This window comes from Anomalospiza imberbis, chromosome 3, assembly GCF_031753505.1.
Source record: "Anomalospiza imberbis isolate Cuckoo-Finch-1a 21T00152 chromosome 3, ASM3175350v1, whole genome shotgun sequence".
NCBI lineage: Eukaryota > Metazoa > Chordata > Aves > Passeriformes > Viduidae > Anomalospiza > Anomalospiza imberbis.
Genome location: NC_089683.1, coordinates 104,523,138 through 104,537,364, shown reverse-complemented (window position 1 = coordinate 104,537,364; position 14,227 = coordinate 104,523,138). Strand labels below are relative to the sequence as shown.

General features: G+C 38.8%; 1 protein-coding gene across 25 annotated transcripts in view; it reads right to left on the bottom strand.

Moving 5' to 3' along the window:
* Positions 1-14,227, bottom strand: part of CCDC88A (coiled-coil domain containing 88A) — a 64,484-nt gene that overhangs the window by 24,295 nt on the left and 25,962 nt on the right. For 22 of the 25 annotated variants that reach the window (XR_010997786.1, XM_068186181.1, XM_068186182.1 and 19 more), the window contains 9 exons: positions 11,763-11,844; positions 11,029-11,187; positions 9,701-9,847; positions 9,073-9,217; positions 8,273-8,457; positions 6,837-6,974; positions 3,683-4,753; positions 3,104-3,231; positions 142-283 (listed from right to left, as the gene is read on the bottom strand). Coding sequence is in view for 24 of the 25 variants with exons in the window: in XM_068186181.1 (XP_068042282.1) it covers positions 142-283; positions 3,104-3,231; positions 3,683-4,753; positions 6,837-6,974; positions 8,273-8,457; positions 9,073-9,217; positions 9,701-9,847; positions 11,029-11,187; positions 11,763-11,844 (2,197 nt within the window). In the remaining variant the exon portion in view is untranslated. The remainder of the gene's footprint in view (positions 1-141; positions 284-3,103; positions 3,232-3,682; positions 4,754-6,836; positions 6,975-8,272; positions 8,458-9,072; positions 9,218-9,700; positions 9,848-11,028; positions 11,188-11,762; positions 11,845-14,227) is intronic. The other 3 variants (XM_068186187.1, XM_068186195.1, XM_068186206.1) reach the window with 1 other exon arrangement.

Here is a 14,227-nt window from a genome sequence, read left to right as displayed (position 1 = left end):
GTAATTTCAAGACAGTCTTAAAAGCATTCATACTTTTGTCCCGCTTTCTATGACCTGAATGATGCCCATTTTTTGTTGTCTTACGCAAAAAGTGTGGAAATAACTCATTTAACATCATAGAAAAAATGCCCTTTTCCTTACTGTTTTCAGCTCCTGACGCAGCTGCTGGTTTAGATTTGTTGATTCTTCCAAACGAGCCTCCAAAGCAGCAATTTTTTCTTCTTTTATTTCCAGAGATTTCTTGAGAGTGGATTCTAATTTGGACTCCAAAAGCTTGTACCTACTGGCCAACAACAAAAAAGAGTCTGTATTTTAAATAATTATTCGAGGTATTTAAATTCTAGAATGTTCTAGAAAAGACTCATAGCTATATTCAAAAATCCCTGAGTGCTGTGGTCAAAAGTATGACGACACCTCAGCATCCACAGCAAGTTCTATGTCAAAAGTAACCAGAAGATGGTTCTCAAAACCATTTTTGACTCCTCCTTTCTTTTAAAACGTGTTAGACCCAGAAAAAGACCCATTCAGGCACCCTAGGGGGGTGCTGGGTTTCTCTGCATCATTAGTGAGTGGTGCCTGCACTCCTCCTGGCTCCACTCCAGCGAATCCAGCAGGGACCTGAACTCAATTAGGATGTGAAGTATTTGGAGAGCAAGATTTTCATCGGTTCCCATTTCCTGCCAGCTTCAAAGAGGAGGACGGGGAAGGAGATGGATGGAGTACAGCACTGTGCAGGTGCACACTCATTTGGTGCCATCAATGTGCAAATTGCTCACTCAGCCCAGCTGCTGGTATTTTAAGACTGCTGCCACCCTTGATGTGCAAGGCTTCCATTTTTAACCATATTCATGATATTGTAGGGCACCTAAAAGCCCCCAGAATGTCAGTTTGAGAAAGAAGTGGCCAGATTAAACTGTATTGATTTAGAACTGCACATCCTTTATGGGAAATAGTGAAACCCACACTCATTAATCACTTCTAAGCAGTTCAGTCCCCGCGTGTGGCTCAGAATCTGGAGAACACTCCACTCCTCCCCACAGCTGGATAAAATACACCCAGCCACTGATATCCCCCTTTCTAATCCTGGCTGCTGAAGGATCCATCAGTTTAGTGAAGGGAATAAACTGCAGCAGACTCCTGAATGGACAATGGCATCAGATCCAGTCAGGAACTGGAGCAGAAGACCAATGGGAAGAGAATTAATAAGCAGAAAGCTGTCCAGTAGCATCATGCAGCAGGAGGGGAATCCAAGATTTTCAGATATGACAACTGATTCCCAAGGATTTATGGAATAGTAGGCAGCCTGTGACTAGTAGAGTATACAATATTTCACCTTCTTGAGCTGAAGCACAGATTTGGCTACAAGTAATTCCTGCTACTGAAAAATGACGCAGTTCTATAGAAAACAAAGGAGGAAAAATAATAGCAGAGATCCAATACCCACTTATACTTTGAACAATGAAAGATTGTACACATTTTTGAATATGACTGCAGGTTGGGTTATTCTATATTCAGAGTCAAAATCCATAAATCTGTTTGCCCAAGGACAGCAGGCAAGAGAAAATGGAAAACACTTCCAAGTTAACTCATAAAACGTGGCCAGTTCCTCAATAGAAAGACTCTGAGGTGCTACCAAGATCATTTCTTAAAAACCACAAGCAGCTCTTTTCAGTCAGGAGGAGGAAAATGGTACAATTTTAATTTCCATTACCAAAATGGCAGAGGCAGATGAAAAACTACACTGAGAAGTAATTTTATCCATAATGAACCCAAGCCCTTCATAGCCCTGATGGAAGAGCCGGTAATGACTCACCTACGTATTGTTATGTAAGGAAAGCAGTCCCGGTATCTTTGGGATGAATGAAGTTGAGAGCAATGGAAAAGCAAGATATTTATGGGCAGAGCAAAATTTCAAACCAATCCTAGCTTTCACTTTGAAAACCAACATTGCCCTTTCATGATTCTCCCGCTCTACATGGAGCTTGGGAAGAAGCTCAAGACAGCACCAGAGCCCAACCACTTCTAACCTAGAACTTGATTAAATGTTGCTCCATTTGGGCTTCATCTAAGTCTAAGCTTCACCTTGGATCGAGGTCTGGTGGTTTTTTTATTTGGTATATTCATCTAAGGACCCACCAAATGCTTATCAAGTGCTGTATGTGACACAGAAATGCTTAAATTAGAAGAAATCCAACCAGTTTAAGTTCTGAGGACTTTTCCTGAACTCATCTGGGAGCTGAGAAAGGCAGGTGAAAGACACCCCAAGAGGGGGTAACACATGACCCTGGCACCACCCCTGTGACAGAGCACTGGGAAAGGGAAGCTGGATTCAAACCCCAAGTGTTGTTTGGGTTCCTTTGGACACAGAAGGCCCCATATCAATCTCCATGCTCAGGACAACCAGCTGCAATAACAGATCATGACAGCAGAACTGCACTGGGAAGCAAAGCTTGGCTGGAAGCCCATAATGTCTGCTTTGCTCCTGTCACCAATATTCCCTAAATCCCTGCAGGATAAGGAAGAGGAGGAAAATGCAGCAGAGGAGAGAGATGTCAGAGCAGCAGCTTTTGTCCAGTGGCAGGTGTGGAGTGATGGAGCCACCACCAAGTTCTGGAGACACTCAAGCACTGGATACTTCCCAGCCAGGGGAAGTGGAAATGCAGCTTCCTTTAGGATGGGAGAATTAGAAGGAAATGGTTGCAAGGAAAGAGTGAGACAGTTTAAGGTAATCACTATGTGACAGAAACCATTTGTGTCAGACAGGCAGACAAAAAGGGGAAAAAAATTACTTTGAGCTAATTACCTTTTACTGCTACTGTTGCTGCCGCTGACTAGAGCATAAAATATTTTAATTATAATTAACTATCTCCTGACATACTTCAATGAGTCTCTTAGCAACAAAAAGTGGCAACTCACTGTCACAGTCAGCTGAATGTGAAAGCACATGAACTAATTAATTTCCAAAAATATCAAGTTCCTTTTTGGGTCTATGAGTGTGCCTTAAAAATCTAAGAGTATGCACAGAACCAGTCTGCAAAACCACTTTATCAGTAAAAAAGATCCTCATTTGTCCTCTTTGTCATGCAGGCCCTGCCATTCTCACCTGTCATCACTGCTCTGCTCATCGTGCAGGAGACGCTCCTTGTTCAAGCCAATTTTCTCAAGCTCGTGGGCCAGTTTTTCTAGATCATTGTTCATCTGTTGAGTCTTCAGTTTCTCATTCACCAAGTCCTTGCACAGAAAAAACTACAGTCACTATTTTCAGTGAAATAAAATAGCACGGTCTCAGTTCTAGGAGTGCTGAGACAAGGGTGTTTTATCACTACATGACTGGAATAATTCAACTTTAAGTCTCCTTCCAGTTGCCAGCTTTCAGCTGTATCAGACATTATACTGCAACTAGAATATGGTTTCCCTGTGCTCTCTTCCTCTCCCTTTAAAATTTCCTTTAGAATTTCCCTTTAAATTTGGTCTGGAACATGACAGTGAGGGGGAAACATTCCAGCAATATGACAGTCTTCCTTTCCATGACTATGATTATAGAAATGCTCATTATCTAATGCATAAAGGTGTTACTAGTACACACATTAATGCAGGAAAAAAACCCAAATCAGAAACCCAGATATAATTTCTGTACATTATGAACAGATTATGATGGGAATGGTAAATCCTCTGTGTTTACCTCTCTCAAAGTGACCAGGGTTTTCTTATCAATGGTAGCTCTTTTCACCAGCTCCTTGTTTTCCTTTTCCAGCTCTTTCACGCGCAGACATGACTCTTTGTATACAACTATTTCTTTAAACAGAGATTTATTTTCCCTTTCCAGATTACTGATTTTGACATTATTTTCTTCTAAGGTACTGTCTTTAATTTCTGCTTGCTGTCGAAGCCTTTTGTTTTCCTTTTCCAGCTGTTTCTTATCCTTTTCCAGTTGAGAAGTCTCTTGTTCTAACAACTTATTCTCCTTTTCCAACTGCTCCAGGCGTTTACTAGAGATTTTTAACTCTTCCAAGTTCTTTTGCAGGGTCTGATTTTCAGTCTCTAAATCTTGTAATTCACTCTCTAATTGCTGAATCTTCTTATTGCTGTTTTCCAGGGCTTTCTGTAGCCTTTGGTTTTCCGTGTCCAGGCCTTGGTAACTGACTTCCAAGCGTTCAGTCTTCTTAAAAGAGGCTTTCATCAGTTCAAGGCTTTTTTTGAGCTGCTCCTTTTCACTCTCCAGCTCCTTATTTTCTAACTGTAACTGTGCCACTTTAATGCTTGTACACTTCAAGGATTCAATTGTTCTCCGTAACTCTAAATTTTCTTCGTCGAGTTGGGAATTCTCCTTTTCTAAAGATTCCAATTGAAAAGTGAGGTTTTTCAGGCTATCCAAGGTTTTTTTCAGCTTTCTGTTCTCCATCTCCAGGTCAGAGTTCTCTTGTTCTAAGGCCTCGATCTTCTCACAAGTGATTTTTAGGTTGGTGATTTTCTTCTGTAATAACTCATTTTCCTTCTCCATACGATGCAGCTCGTTCTCTAATTCTTCTGCCCTCTCCCCTTTCTCTTTGTAGTGTTCCAGTTCTTTCTTGACTTGTTTTTTTTCAAATTCTATCTTATTTAACTTACTGCTGGTCTCTTTGATGGACTCATGGAGGATTTTATTTTCCTTCTCAATTTCTTTCATTCTCGCCTCAGCACTGATTTGTGAGCGCTGCCTTAGAGAAGCCACAGTTTGATTCAAGTGTTCATTTTCTTGTTCTAAGAGTTTAATCTAATTTGGGTAGAAAAATGGTAAAGTGATAAACAACATGCCAACAAGGAATTGCTTTCCTATATAAACTAAAGGATACTCATCATATCATATTTACCTTTTATTTAAAGTTTAAAAAAATCTCTTACTCTGCTAATATTTATGTGAAGAATTACAAACATTATTTCAAATTTGACAACAAAGTGAATCTTCAAATCTTTTCCTCTTGAATATTAATAGATAAACTCAAACCCAAAACTAATACAGCAGAAATCAAAAGAAAGCTTTACCTATTTCCTAGAAAATTTAATTTTCATTTGTGTTTACCCATGTTCAGATTGTTTTTTCTTACACTCTGTGATTTCCAGTGCTGTGTCTCCTGTCCACGAAGAACAGGACTGCAGCAAGTTCTAAACCAAACCTGAGATTAAGGGAGACATGGGAGCCACAAAAGTCTCTTATTTCACTTGGAAAAAGTAGAGGTGATGGGTGGGAGATGAGGGAATGCTGAACACATTCAACAACAATTCGAGAAGAAACACACCAAAGTTACACTGATTTTTGAGTTACAAAGAACCTTCAGATATTCTGCTCCAAACCAGCTTCAGAGAAAGAAAATCATATTGGAATTATTTTCCTAGGAAACATTTTCCCAGATCTACCTCAAGGATAAAGGCAGAACCTACACTTTAATTTTTAGTATTTCTTGACTTTTTAGGTTGCTCCAAATAATTTGGAATTATTTGAGCATGTAACACCAGACAAGAAAATCCAGCAGAACTGTTTGGATCAATATTTAAGTGTACACTAATAACCCAGCGTAAGGGATGTTTGAACAATAAACTGTTTGGGAGAAAAGCAGAAGTGCTGCTTGCGATGAAAAACAGACTGAGAAAATTACAGGCTGTTTTTCCATAGTGAAATGTGAATGGAACTATTAATTACAGATCCACGGCTCTGCTCCCAGCAATGACAAAATGCTCTGGAATATTCACCAGAAACTCCTTAACAGGTGCCTAAAAACATAGCTCTGGCATGGCACTGAATTACTGTCCATGAATTCTGCTTCTATAATCCCAATTCTACAAAAAATCCTGATAAATGCCTCCAGGATTTTGGATAAGATCAAATGAACCTCCTACAATCAACCCCAATAAGTGTCAGCACAGGACTGGAAGATGCTGTTGATCCATCAGCCCCTAAGTGTATTATTTTTAAGCAGAAATAGGCCCATTGAAATATCAGTCCTAAAACAAGATATGTATCTTTAAATGAAAGCAAACCTTCAATGCCAAGCTTTTTTTTTTTCACCTCCCTTTTTTCTTCCTTCTGGAATTCCATTTACTGATTAATGGCCTTTAAAAATATTCAGCAATTTTTGAAATATAATATTCTGCATTTCAAAATACTGTACTTTAAATTAAACTAAATGGCCACGTCATCAGGAGGTATAAATAGAATTTATAAAAGCTAATGGAAATTTTAATTCTGAAGGACTCAATTCCTAAATCTGAGAATTCCATAAACTTCCAGAACTCCTTTTTCCTGCTGCCTGCTCTGCAGACACCTCAGAAGGTGCCAGTGCCCATCAGGCACAGGTACATCTTTTACAAAGATTCAGATGCCAGTTTTTGGCAGCCACAAATAAATCCAGGTGGTCACAGCAGGAACCCATCCTAGTGCAGGGCAGAATTACGGAGCTGGGTCCGAGGCTGCTGGAATTCCCATCAATACTCTGACATTACTCCACGCACTGCCAGCTGCCTGGGACCTGTTCTCCTCCTCTGGGAGGTGTCTGGCCTCCCTCCAAAGTTCCCAATTTTCTCTCCTGGCTGAGCTACACCCTCCAAGCAGCTCCAGCAGATGCCCACGGAAGCCGCGGGAGTGTTAGAAACACCACAAAGCTCTAAACCCACCAGGAAAGCCCCAGCCAGAAATGAGTCACGTCTCTCACTGGCTGCAGCTCCCAGCAAAGCTGTTTTCCTGCAGGAACCTCCTTTTGGCAAATCTACTACATTTACAACCCCTTTATGTCTGTAAAATCCTACAAAAGGAGACCAGCAGAGCACAAAGCACCATTAAAACTTTTGGTTCTGCTACTCACTTGTCGCTCGGAGTTCTCTCGAAGTGCTTCAAGTGTCTTTTCAAGCTGTGCTTTTTCTTTCATCAAATCTTTACTCTGATTTTGACTGTTCTGAAGACTTTGTTTCTCTTGGCTAATTTCATTCTCCAGCTCTTCAAGCTGGGAAGAGAAACAAAAGTTTTAAAATGTACTTAAAAATGACAGTCTTAGCTGGGTTGAAGGCACCCTTATAGAAATAAATAAAGAAGCTTAAGGGAAAGAATTAAACAGAATTTTCTAATCTTTAATTGAAACACTAATTTCTTCTGGGAATACATTTACTCCTGCCAGAATTTTCTCCCTGGCTCAGAACACTGTATCTATAAAGTACTTTAGTGTAAAGAAAAGGGTCAGATTTTCTCAGGCTCTGGATATTTCCTCAAGCATATTTTTTTCTCTTCAAATTCCATTTCATTGAGATTTATACTGCTCCTCCAAGACCCTTTTAACTTTGGAAGGTTGAATGTTGTTTGATCTTACTTAACCATTTCAAGAGATAATTAAGAGGATTCCTTGGGAATTAAATATATGGGTTTGTTTTGTCAAGCGTTTCCAACTTGCAGAGAGCAAAACTATTTAAAAATTTAAAATACCAAAGCATGATTTCTCTGTCTCATTTAAGCAGCAACAAGTAGACCTGAATGATGTTTGTGTGTTTCTTACACCTGTTCCTTTCTTTTGTACCTCCCAGCTTTCTTTTGGGCACAGCACAGCAGCTGCTCCAAAAAACACCAGCTTCTTAGGAATCAGAAAACTTACAGAAGCATGGAATGCAGTAGGGATTTCTTTAATTTTCTTTTTTAAATTATCTCTTACCCGCTCTAAGAATAGTCTTTCACCTGAAATAGCTGCTGAAGTCAAAGCTATTTTAGGAACTTTAGACATTTTCACTCCACTGCAATTAGACCCAGCTTCTTCTTTTTTTCTAATTTTTATTCTCTATAAATACCACTGATTAAATTATTCTATTTGATACATATAATTTGAGGAGCAAAGTATTGTAGCTCAGCACAGTTAATCCTGACAAACTCCCCTCTTGAGCTGTTTATCAATTTCTTGACCCATCTTCTCCACCTCTGCACACACATTTTCTTCTGCTTCATAATTACCAAAATTAATGCACTCCAGTATTCTAAACCACTTTTATTACTCATCATATCCCAAATATATTATTATTTTTTCCCCTCACTGGTCTAAGACCTTTCTGAATAAACTGGTCACACACTCACATAAAAAAGAGAAAAACCTCTCGGAGGTGGTTTTATTTTTTACTATAAACTTACAAACACTGTAACTCCACTTGGACCCTTGTAATGCCTTACCCAAAATAACAGCAATTCATGAAATTACCCTTGAAGAAGAAAATAGCAAAGAACATTAGGCAGCTCTCACACCATCCAAGCACACCCGACCTTTACCTTCTTGCTAAGTCTTTGGTTTTCTTTTTCCATTTTCAGTATCCTCGAACTGCTGCCTTCCACAGAGCCCACTGCACTTTGCAGCTCTTCCACCGTCTTCAGCAAACTTTGGTTTTCCATTTCCAGCTTCAGTAACCTGCTGGATGTCAGCTCATTCACCTCATGGCCCAGTGATTTCTGTGGCACTGCAGGAGGAAAAGACCATTATTCCAATAAAAGGTGACTTATTAGCCAGAATTCTTTGGATTCTGCATTTTTAAACTTAGAGGACTTAACAGCCTTGGAAGGTCCTTCCAATGTCTTCTTGGTGACCAGAGCTGGTTAGGATTAGAAATATTAGAAATTAAAATATGTTATAGTCTCCTAAATTTCCTAATCACAGCACAGATTTGTCTCCCATAACTCAGGATGTACCTCCAAATTCCTCAAGTGCTTCGCACAGAATCCAGTTTGTATCCAAGCATGTTACACAGAAGAATCAAAATTTTTACCACAGCCCTTCTCCTTAACTTTGGGAACAGCAAAGCAAGAAGATTCATGATCTGTGCTGCAGAGTACAGAAGTGCGAATGGCAAAATGTAATTTCAAGGTATTTAAGGGGTTTACACCACTATTTAACTTCACAAGAATCACAAGAACAGACTTCTCATGTAGGTTGTATCTCAATGGATACATGGGAATCAGCATTTCTCCAGAGGACAACATACTCTGTACTTCACAAATAACGACATTTAATTTTCTAATGCTACCCAGCCTGAGATTTCAATTTCAATCACTTTGCAAGTATTAACTGTGTTTACCTTCAGAAAGTTCAGTAGTCCTGTTTATCTGTTCCAGCTCCCAGCCAAGATGCAAAGACTCATCCATACTTTGTTTCTGAGCCATTTCTAGGGTCATATTTTCCTCCATGAGCTCCTCAATCTTCTTTCTGTCCATATCACGCTCCTTGAAAATTATTTCACAGGTTAAAAGAAAAGTCTCAAGACGTGCAAAGTATTTTATTATCTATATTCTATTGATATTGGTATTATATTATCTTTATTATGTTGTCACAGGGAAGGGCAAAGTGCTTTTTCTGATCTGCCTAGACACTGAGATGGGGAGGAACTGGGAAAAGTTGGGAGAACTTTGAAGGGGACAGTAAGAAGAAGATTACAAAGAACCTCTTCTCCTCATAACCTGCAGCAATTACTCCCTGCTCTTCCAAAGTTTACTTCTCTCTGAATATTAGGAAGTGAAGTGCATGGGGTAAACATAATATTTAAGTGACAACTGATTCACATCAAAAAAATCAAACCTATTGCTCTCGAATCTCTGCATTTATCATCACACTCCTTGTTTTCCCTGCTATTTTGTAGGCTTTTATTAAAAATGGAAATTAAATTCAGTGTGTATCAGTTGCCTTTGCCACTCTCCCCTGTGACTCACCATCTCCATATCATGCAATTTAGCTTTTAGTTGTAAATTCTCTTTTTCTAACTCGTGCAGTTTATCTGAACGCGCTCGGGTCCCCTCTAACTGATCTTCCAACATTGTCTTGGTTTCTAGCAACACTTGATTGTCTTCCTTTAACTCCTGCAAAAATGGAACAACAACAACAAATAAATCCCAAACCAGAAGCATTCACCTGCTCATACAAACTTTGATACACAGCACAACCAGTTTCAGAAACCCAAATTAAAACTGGGAGCTGTAGCAGACTTTTTATAAATTAGGTTTATAGGCCACTGGGCCCAAAGTCAGGCCATGATGCTGAAAATGCAACCACAATCTTAAAATACAACCAGCCTCTCTCAAAGGGCCTGAGCAGCTTCAATTTTGGTGCATAGAGGATTTTTTAATAGCATCTGATGAAAGTAATGTGTAAAATACATAATTGGCAATTTTCCTCAAAACTTTTCAAACTTCAGCACACAGTCAGCTGCAAAGTCTGAAAAAAGATCCTATAAATATCCTTCATACTCCTCCCTACACAAATATTAAGTTAACTCACAATTACTATGAAGCAAACACAACTAATTAACATCTATCTGTACTGAAGAATGCTTGAAATATCCGATAGTTTACAAGCTATGGAACACATAAACGATTTTTAGGGTTTTTTTTTTTTAATTTAAACATTCTATGAAAATGAAACTTCCACTGTTGTCAAATCCTATACACTAATCTGTTTTCCTTCACTAATTTTTATACCGTATGGCACTTGCCCATCAAATTTGGCACTTACAGACAGAATGATGGCCTGATAAATTCCTGCATGCTGATTTGCCTCCTAAATTACTAACTCATGCCAGAACTCTAAGTTCCCCTTGCCTGGTGTTGGTACATCTTTTTTTAGTGTATTTTATGCCATCCTCCTGTACTCATTTATGTGAATAGCTTTCCTTTCCTCAACACTTGACTTAGAAAATTGCTTTCCCTTATGAGACCTACAAGAGGAAAGAGGAATTATTATATTTATAGCATTTTTTAAATTAATTCCTCTGTGGGTTTCTCAAACCATCCTTCACAGATGCTTCCACTGGCCTTGCTGGCTTAGAGCTCTGGTGAACACTGCTGACTTCCATGCCATTACACACAGAAACAATTCCCAAAAAAATGGAATTTGTCACAAAAACCTGACTGCCATATCCCAGAGCAAGACGCTGCAACCCTTTCTCACATCCCAATGCTTTAATCTCCAAGGACACTTTGAAAAAGCCTCAGCCAAGAGAAGAATGGTGGCTCTGGGTGACTTTTCCCCTGGATTTATTCACCTCCACCCTGGCTTTGTAGAACTCAATGTCATGGAGCCTCTCTTTGTAGCGGCTGACTTCGCTCTCCAGCTTATCCACGCGGATCGCCTTCTCCCGGAGCGCGTCCAGCTCATCCCTGTACACCCTGGCAGAGCGGGCATCCGACAGCAGGTTCATGTTCTGGGACACAGGGAGACACAGGAATACAGGCAGGACTGCACAGAACATGGTGAAGGGCAACACAGCTCCTTCATCGTTTGAATTAAGGGAATGCAAAGGGGTAATGTTAATACTGAGAAATACAAAGAAAAAATCAAATATATCGTAGAGGATTGTAGATGATTGTATTTCCAAGGAAACTGCACTGGCCCTTTTCAAGGACTCGCTATAATTATATATATTGTATATTTATGTATGTATTTACGGTTTTCCCCCTCATTATCACCACACAAAGTATAAAGAAAAATCAGACAAAACTGGAACGCTTTCATTTTAAGAAGATCCTTTCAGAGGATCCACTGGTGGCAAATAGCTTGAATGAAGAAACAAAAAAATTAGAAAATAAATACTAGCTAACCTAAGTCAGGGCATTTTTCCCATCATAATACACCAAATAAAGGAATAAATTACAAGGTCAGGTTCAGAATGCAAAATAAAAAAATAAACATGAAAACATACTTAATATCAAAAAAGATTGGTGAATTGTTCTGGTGGTGGCAACTTTTCTCAGAATAATAAAATGATTAAACCCACACCTCTTGCTGAAGTCTCTTCAGTTCAGCTTCCATCTGTTCCAGTTCTTGTTTACAGTCAAGCAGCTGCTCGGTCTTTTCCTCACTTGAAGGAGAAAACACAAACCAGTTAAACATGGCCACAAAATCTGCTGATGATCACCAGGTTTGAGAACAAAATGCTGAGATTTGTGAGGCTTCCACCTTTAACCCACAATTTCAGGGACATCGGAGTGGAAAATTTAGGGTTGCCGTTATGATTTAGTTATTCTTTTGGTTTTAGTTTTTATCTAATAATTTAAGTGTTGTTAGACTTTTCACAGTGCTTTAAATTGTTGTCTCCTACTCACACAGGGCAGAAAACAGGGTGTATTAAGGAATTTTTGCAATAAGGGATTTTGTGTTAAAAAACTCACAGACATTACACATGAATGTGTACCAGGAGATCCACATTAAAAACTCAACTCCGAATTACACATTCAAAAGGTCCAAATTCTTTCCAGGAGAACCAGACACTGACCCCTTGTCACAATCAAGTAAAGCCAATTTTAAAAGCACTTTTATATTTCTGTAATTTTTCCTTTTCTTGCAGAGAAGAATTAAGGGTTTTAGGTGCCTTGACTCAACTGAAGAAGATACTGCTTAATAAGCTCAGTATTTTCATGAAACACACAATGGATTTTAACTTTATGGAAACAACACAGTGTCAGTTTCAGTCTACTCAGAAGTCTGTGATGAAAACAATTTGACGTAGAATGCTATAATTCATATATGACTCATTCTTAACTTCCAATTCATTTCCCAATCCTTAAAAGATTAGTTTCTTAAACCATGAGTAAGTGCAAAGGAAATACTTCATTCTCTCACAGACAAAGAACACCTGATGTTCAAAATTCAACTGTACCTCAGAACAAACATTTGCCGTGGAAAAACCTGCCAATATTGAATATTCTTAAAAGAGGTACTGTATATTTAAATGTGTTACTATATTATCCCACATTCTGGAATACAAGTAAGAAACAAAAGTAGAAAATGGGGAAATAAGAAAATTTAATGGACTGAAATGTATAATGCTATCTCAAATCAATCATACCAACAAAAATTAGGTATGTTTTAAACAAAACTAGAGCAGTCGTTTTTAAAAATGAGCCAATTTCACCATGAATGATCTTTTTGGGAAAGGATTGTTTGGAAAAGGTCACTGAGTCCACAAGCACAGGAGGCTCAGCCCTGCACAGCTCAGTGCAACATCCCTGTCACAGCTTTCCCCCCTCCAGAGGTGCTCAGAAACCAGGCACAAACACAAATTTATTCCTGATTTCTGTAACTTTTCCATCAGTATCCATATTCCTGTTATTGTTCTACATGGGAACACACAGAACTCAACACTCAGAAAATGAGTGTGCAAATTCTATCTTTGGAGTTTCTGTATTCCCTGGTTTGCATCCAATTGAAGAATAATCTTTACAGACCTTTTATAGGAAATTACATCAGCTACACTGCATATTAAACCAGATATGAAGGTTCACTGCCAAAACCAGATTATAAATAAATTTTATGCTGAGTATTTCCAAGTCTGGAATTAATGTAATTTAAAATTTATCAAATAGATGCAGCATTTAACACTAAATGCTGCAGACAGAAGTTAATTCATCCAAGTCTGGTATTTTAAGATACTGCTGCACGTAAAGGGATATTATTTACCAACTGAATTCAAATAAGAGTGCAAAATGTGGACTGTTCTGAGCCATCAGTGTTGCCCTAATTGCACGCTTCAGCTACAGACTGGAGAGGATTGGACTAAATTATACAGAACATACCAGTGTTCACTGTTTAGGCTATCTATTAACTGTCAATCAAACTAATAACAGCAATTTTTTCACTAATTTTCTCGGTGCAGCTGTTTATAGAATATCCTGGGCGGGCTCATTGCAGGAGACACATAATACAGACATCAGGAAAAAAGAGCCCCATCTTTTGTCCTCTGTTCCTCATGAAGACCATGCTGTAGTGGGGGAAGGGGATCCTCAGAGTAAATCAACAAGATCCTTAATCCAGCCAGCTAGAAATAATCTGATCAACAAACTCTGGGAATTGTGACTTATGCTACTTCCAGCTTGTGATTTAGTTTACCTGTCTCCTCTCCCCATTGCTGAATTAAAAAAAAAATCTTTATTTATATTGTTTCTACACATATAGAATCTCTTCAGATTGAACATTTTAATTCAGAACACACACGCGCTTCACTCTGCTAAAACAACTGACACATTGCTACAGGGAGAAGCAGATTCTCCACAGGTCTGTTATTGATCTTCTATTTAAATAACTCCTCACTCCTTGACTATGAAGACAAAGTGCCCAAAGAAACCTACAGAATCAGAAGCAGTTTTCAGAAGCAAGTAAGTGTTGTGCAGACAAGAAATGTTTTACACAGGAACAAAGAGGTGGGGGACAGGAAAACACTCTAATGCATTTAAAAGTATTCTAAT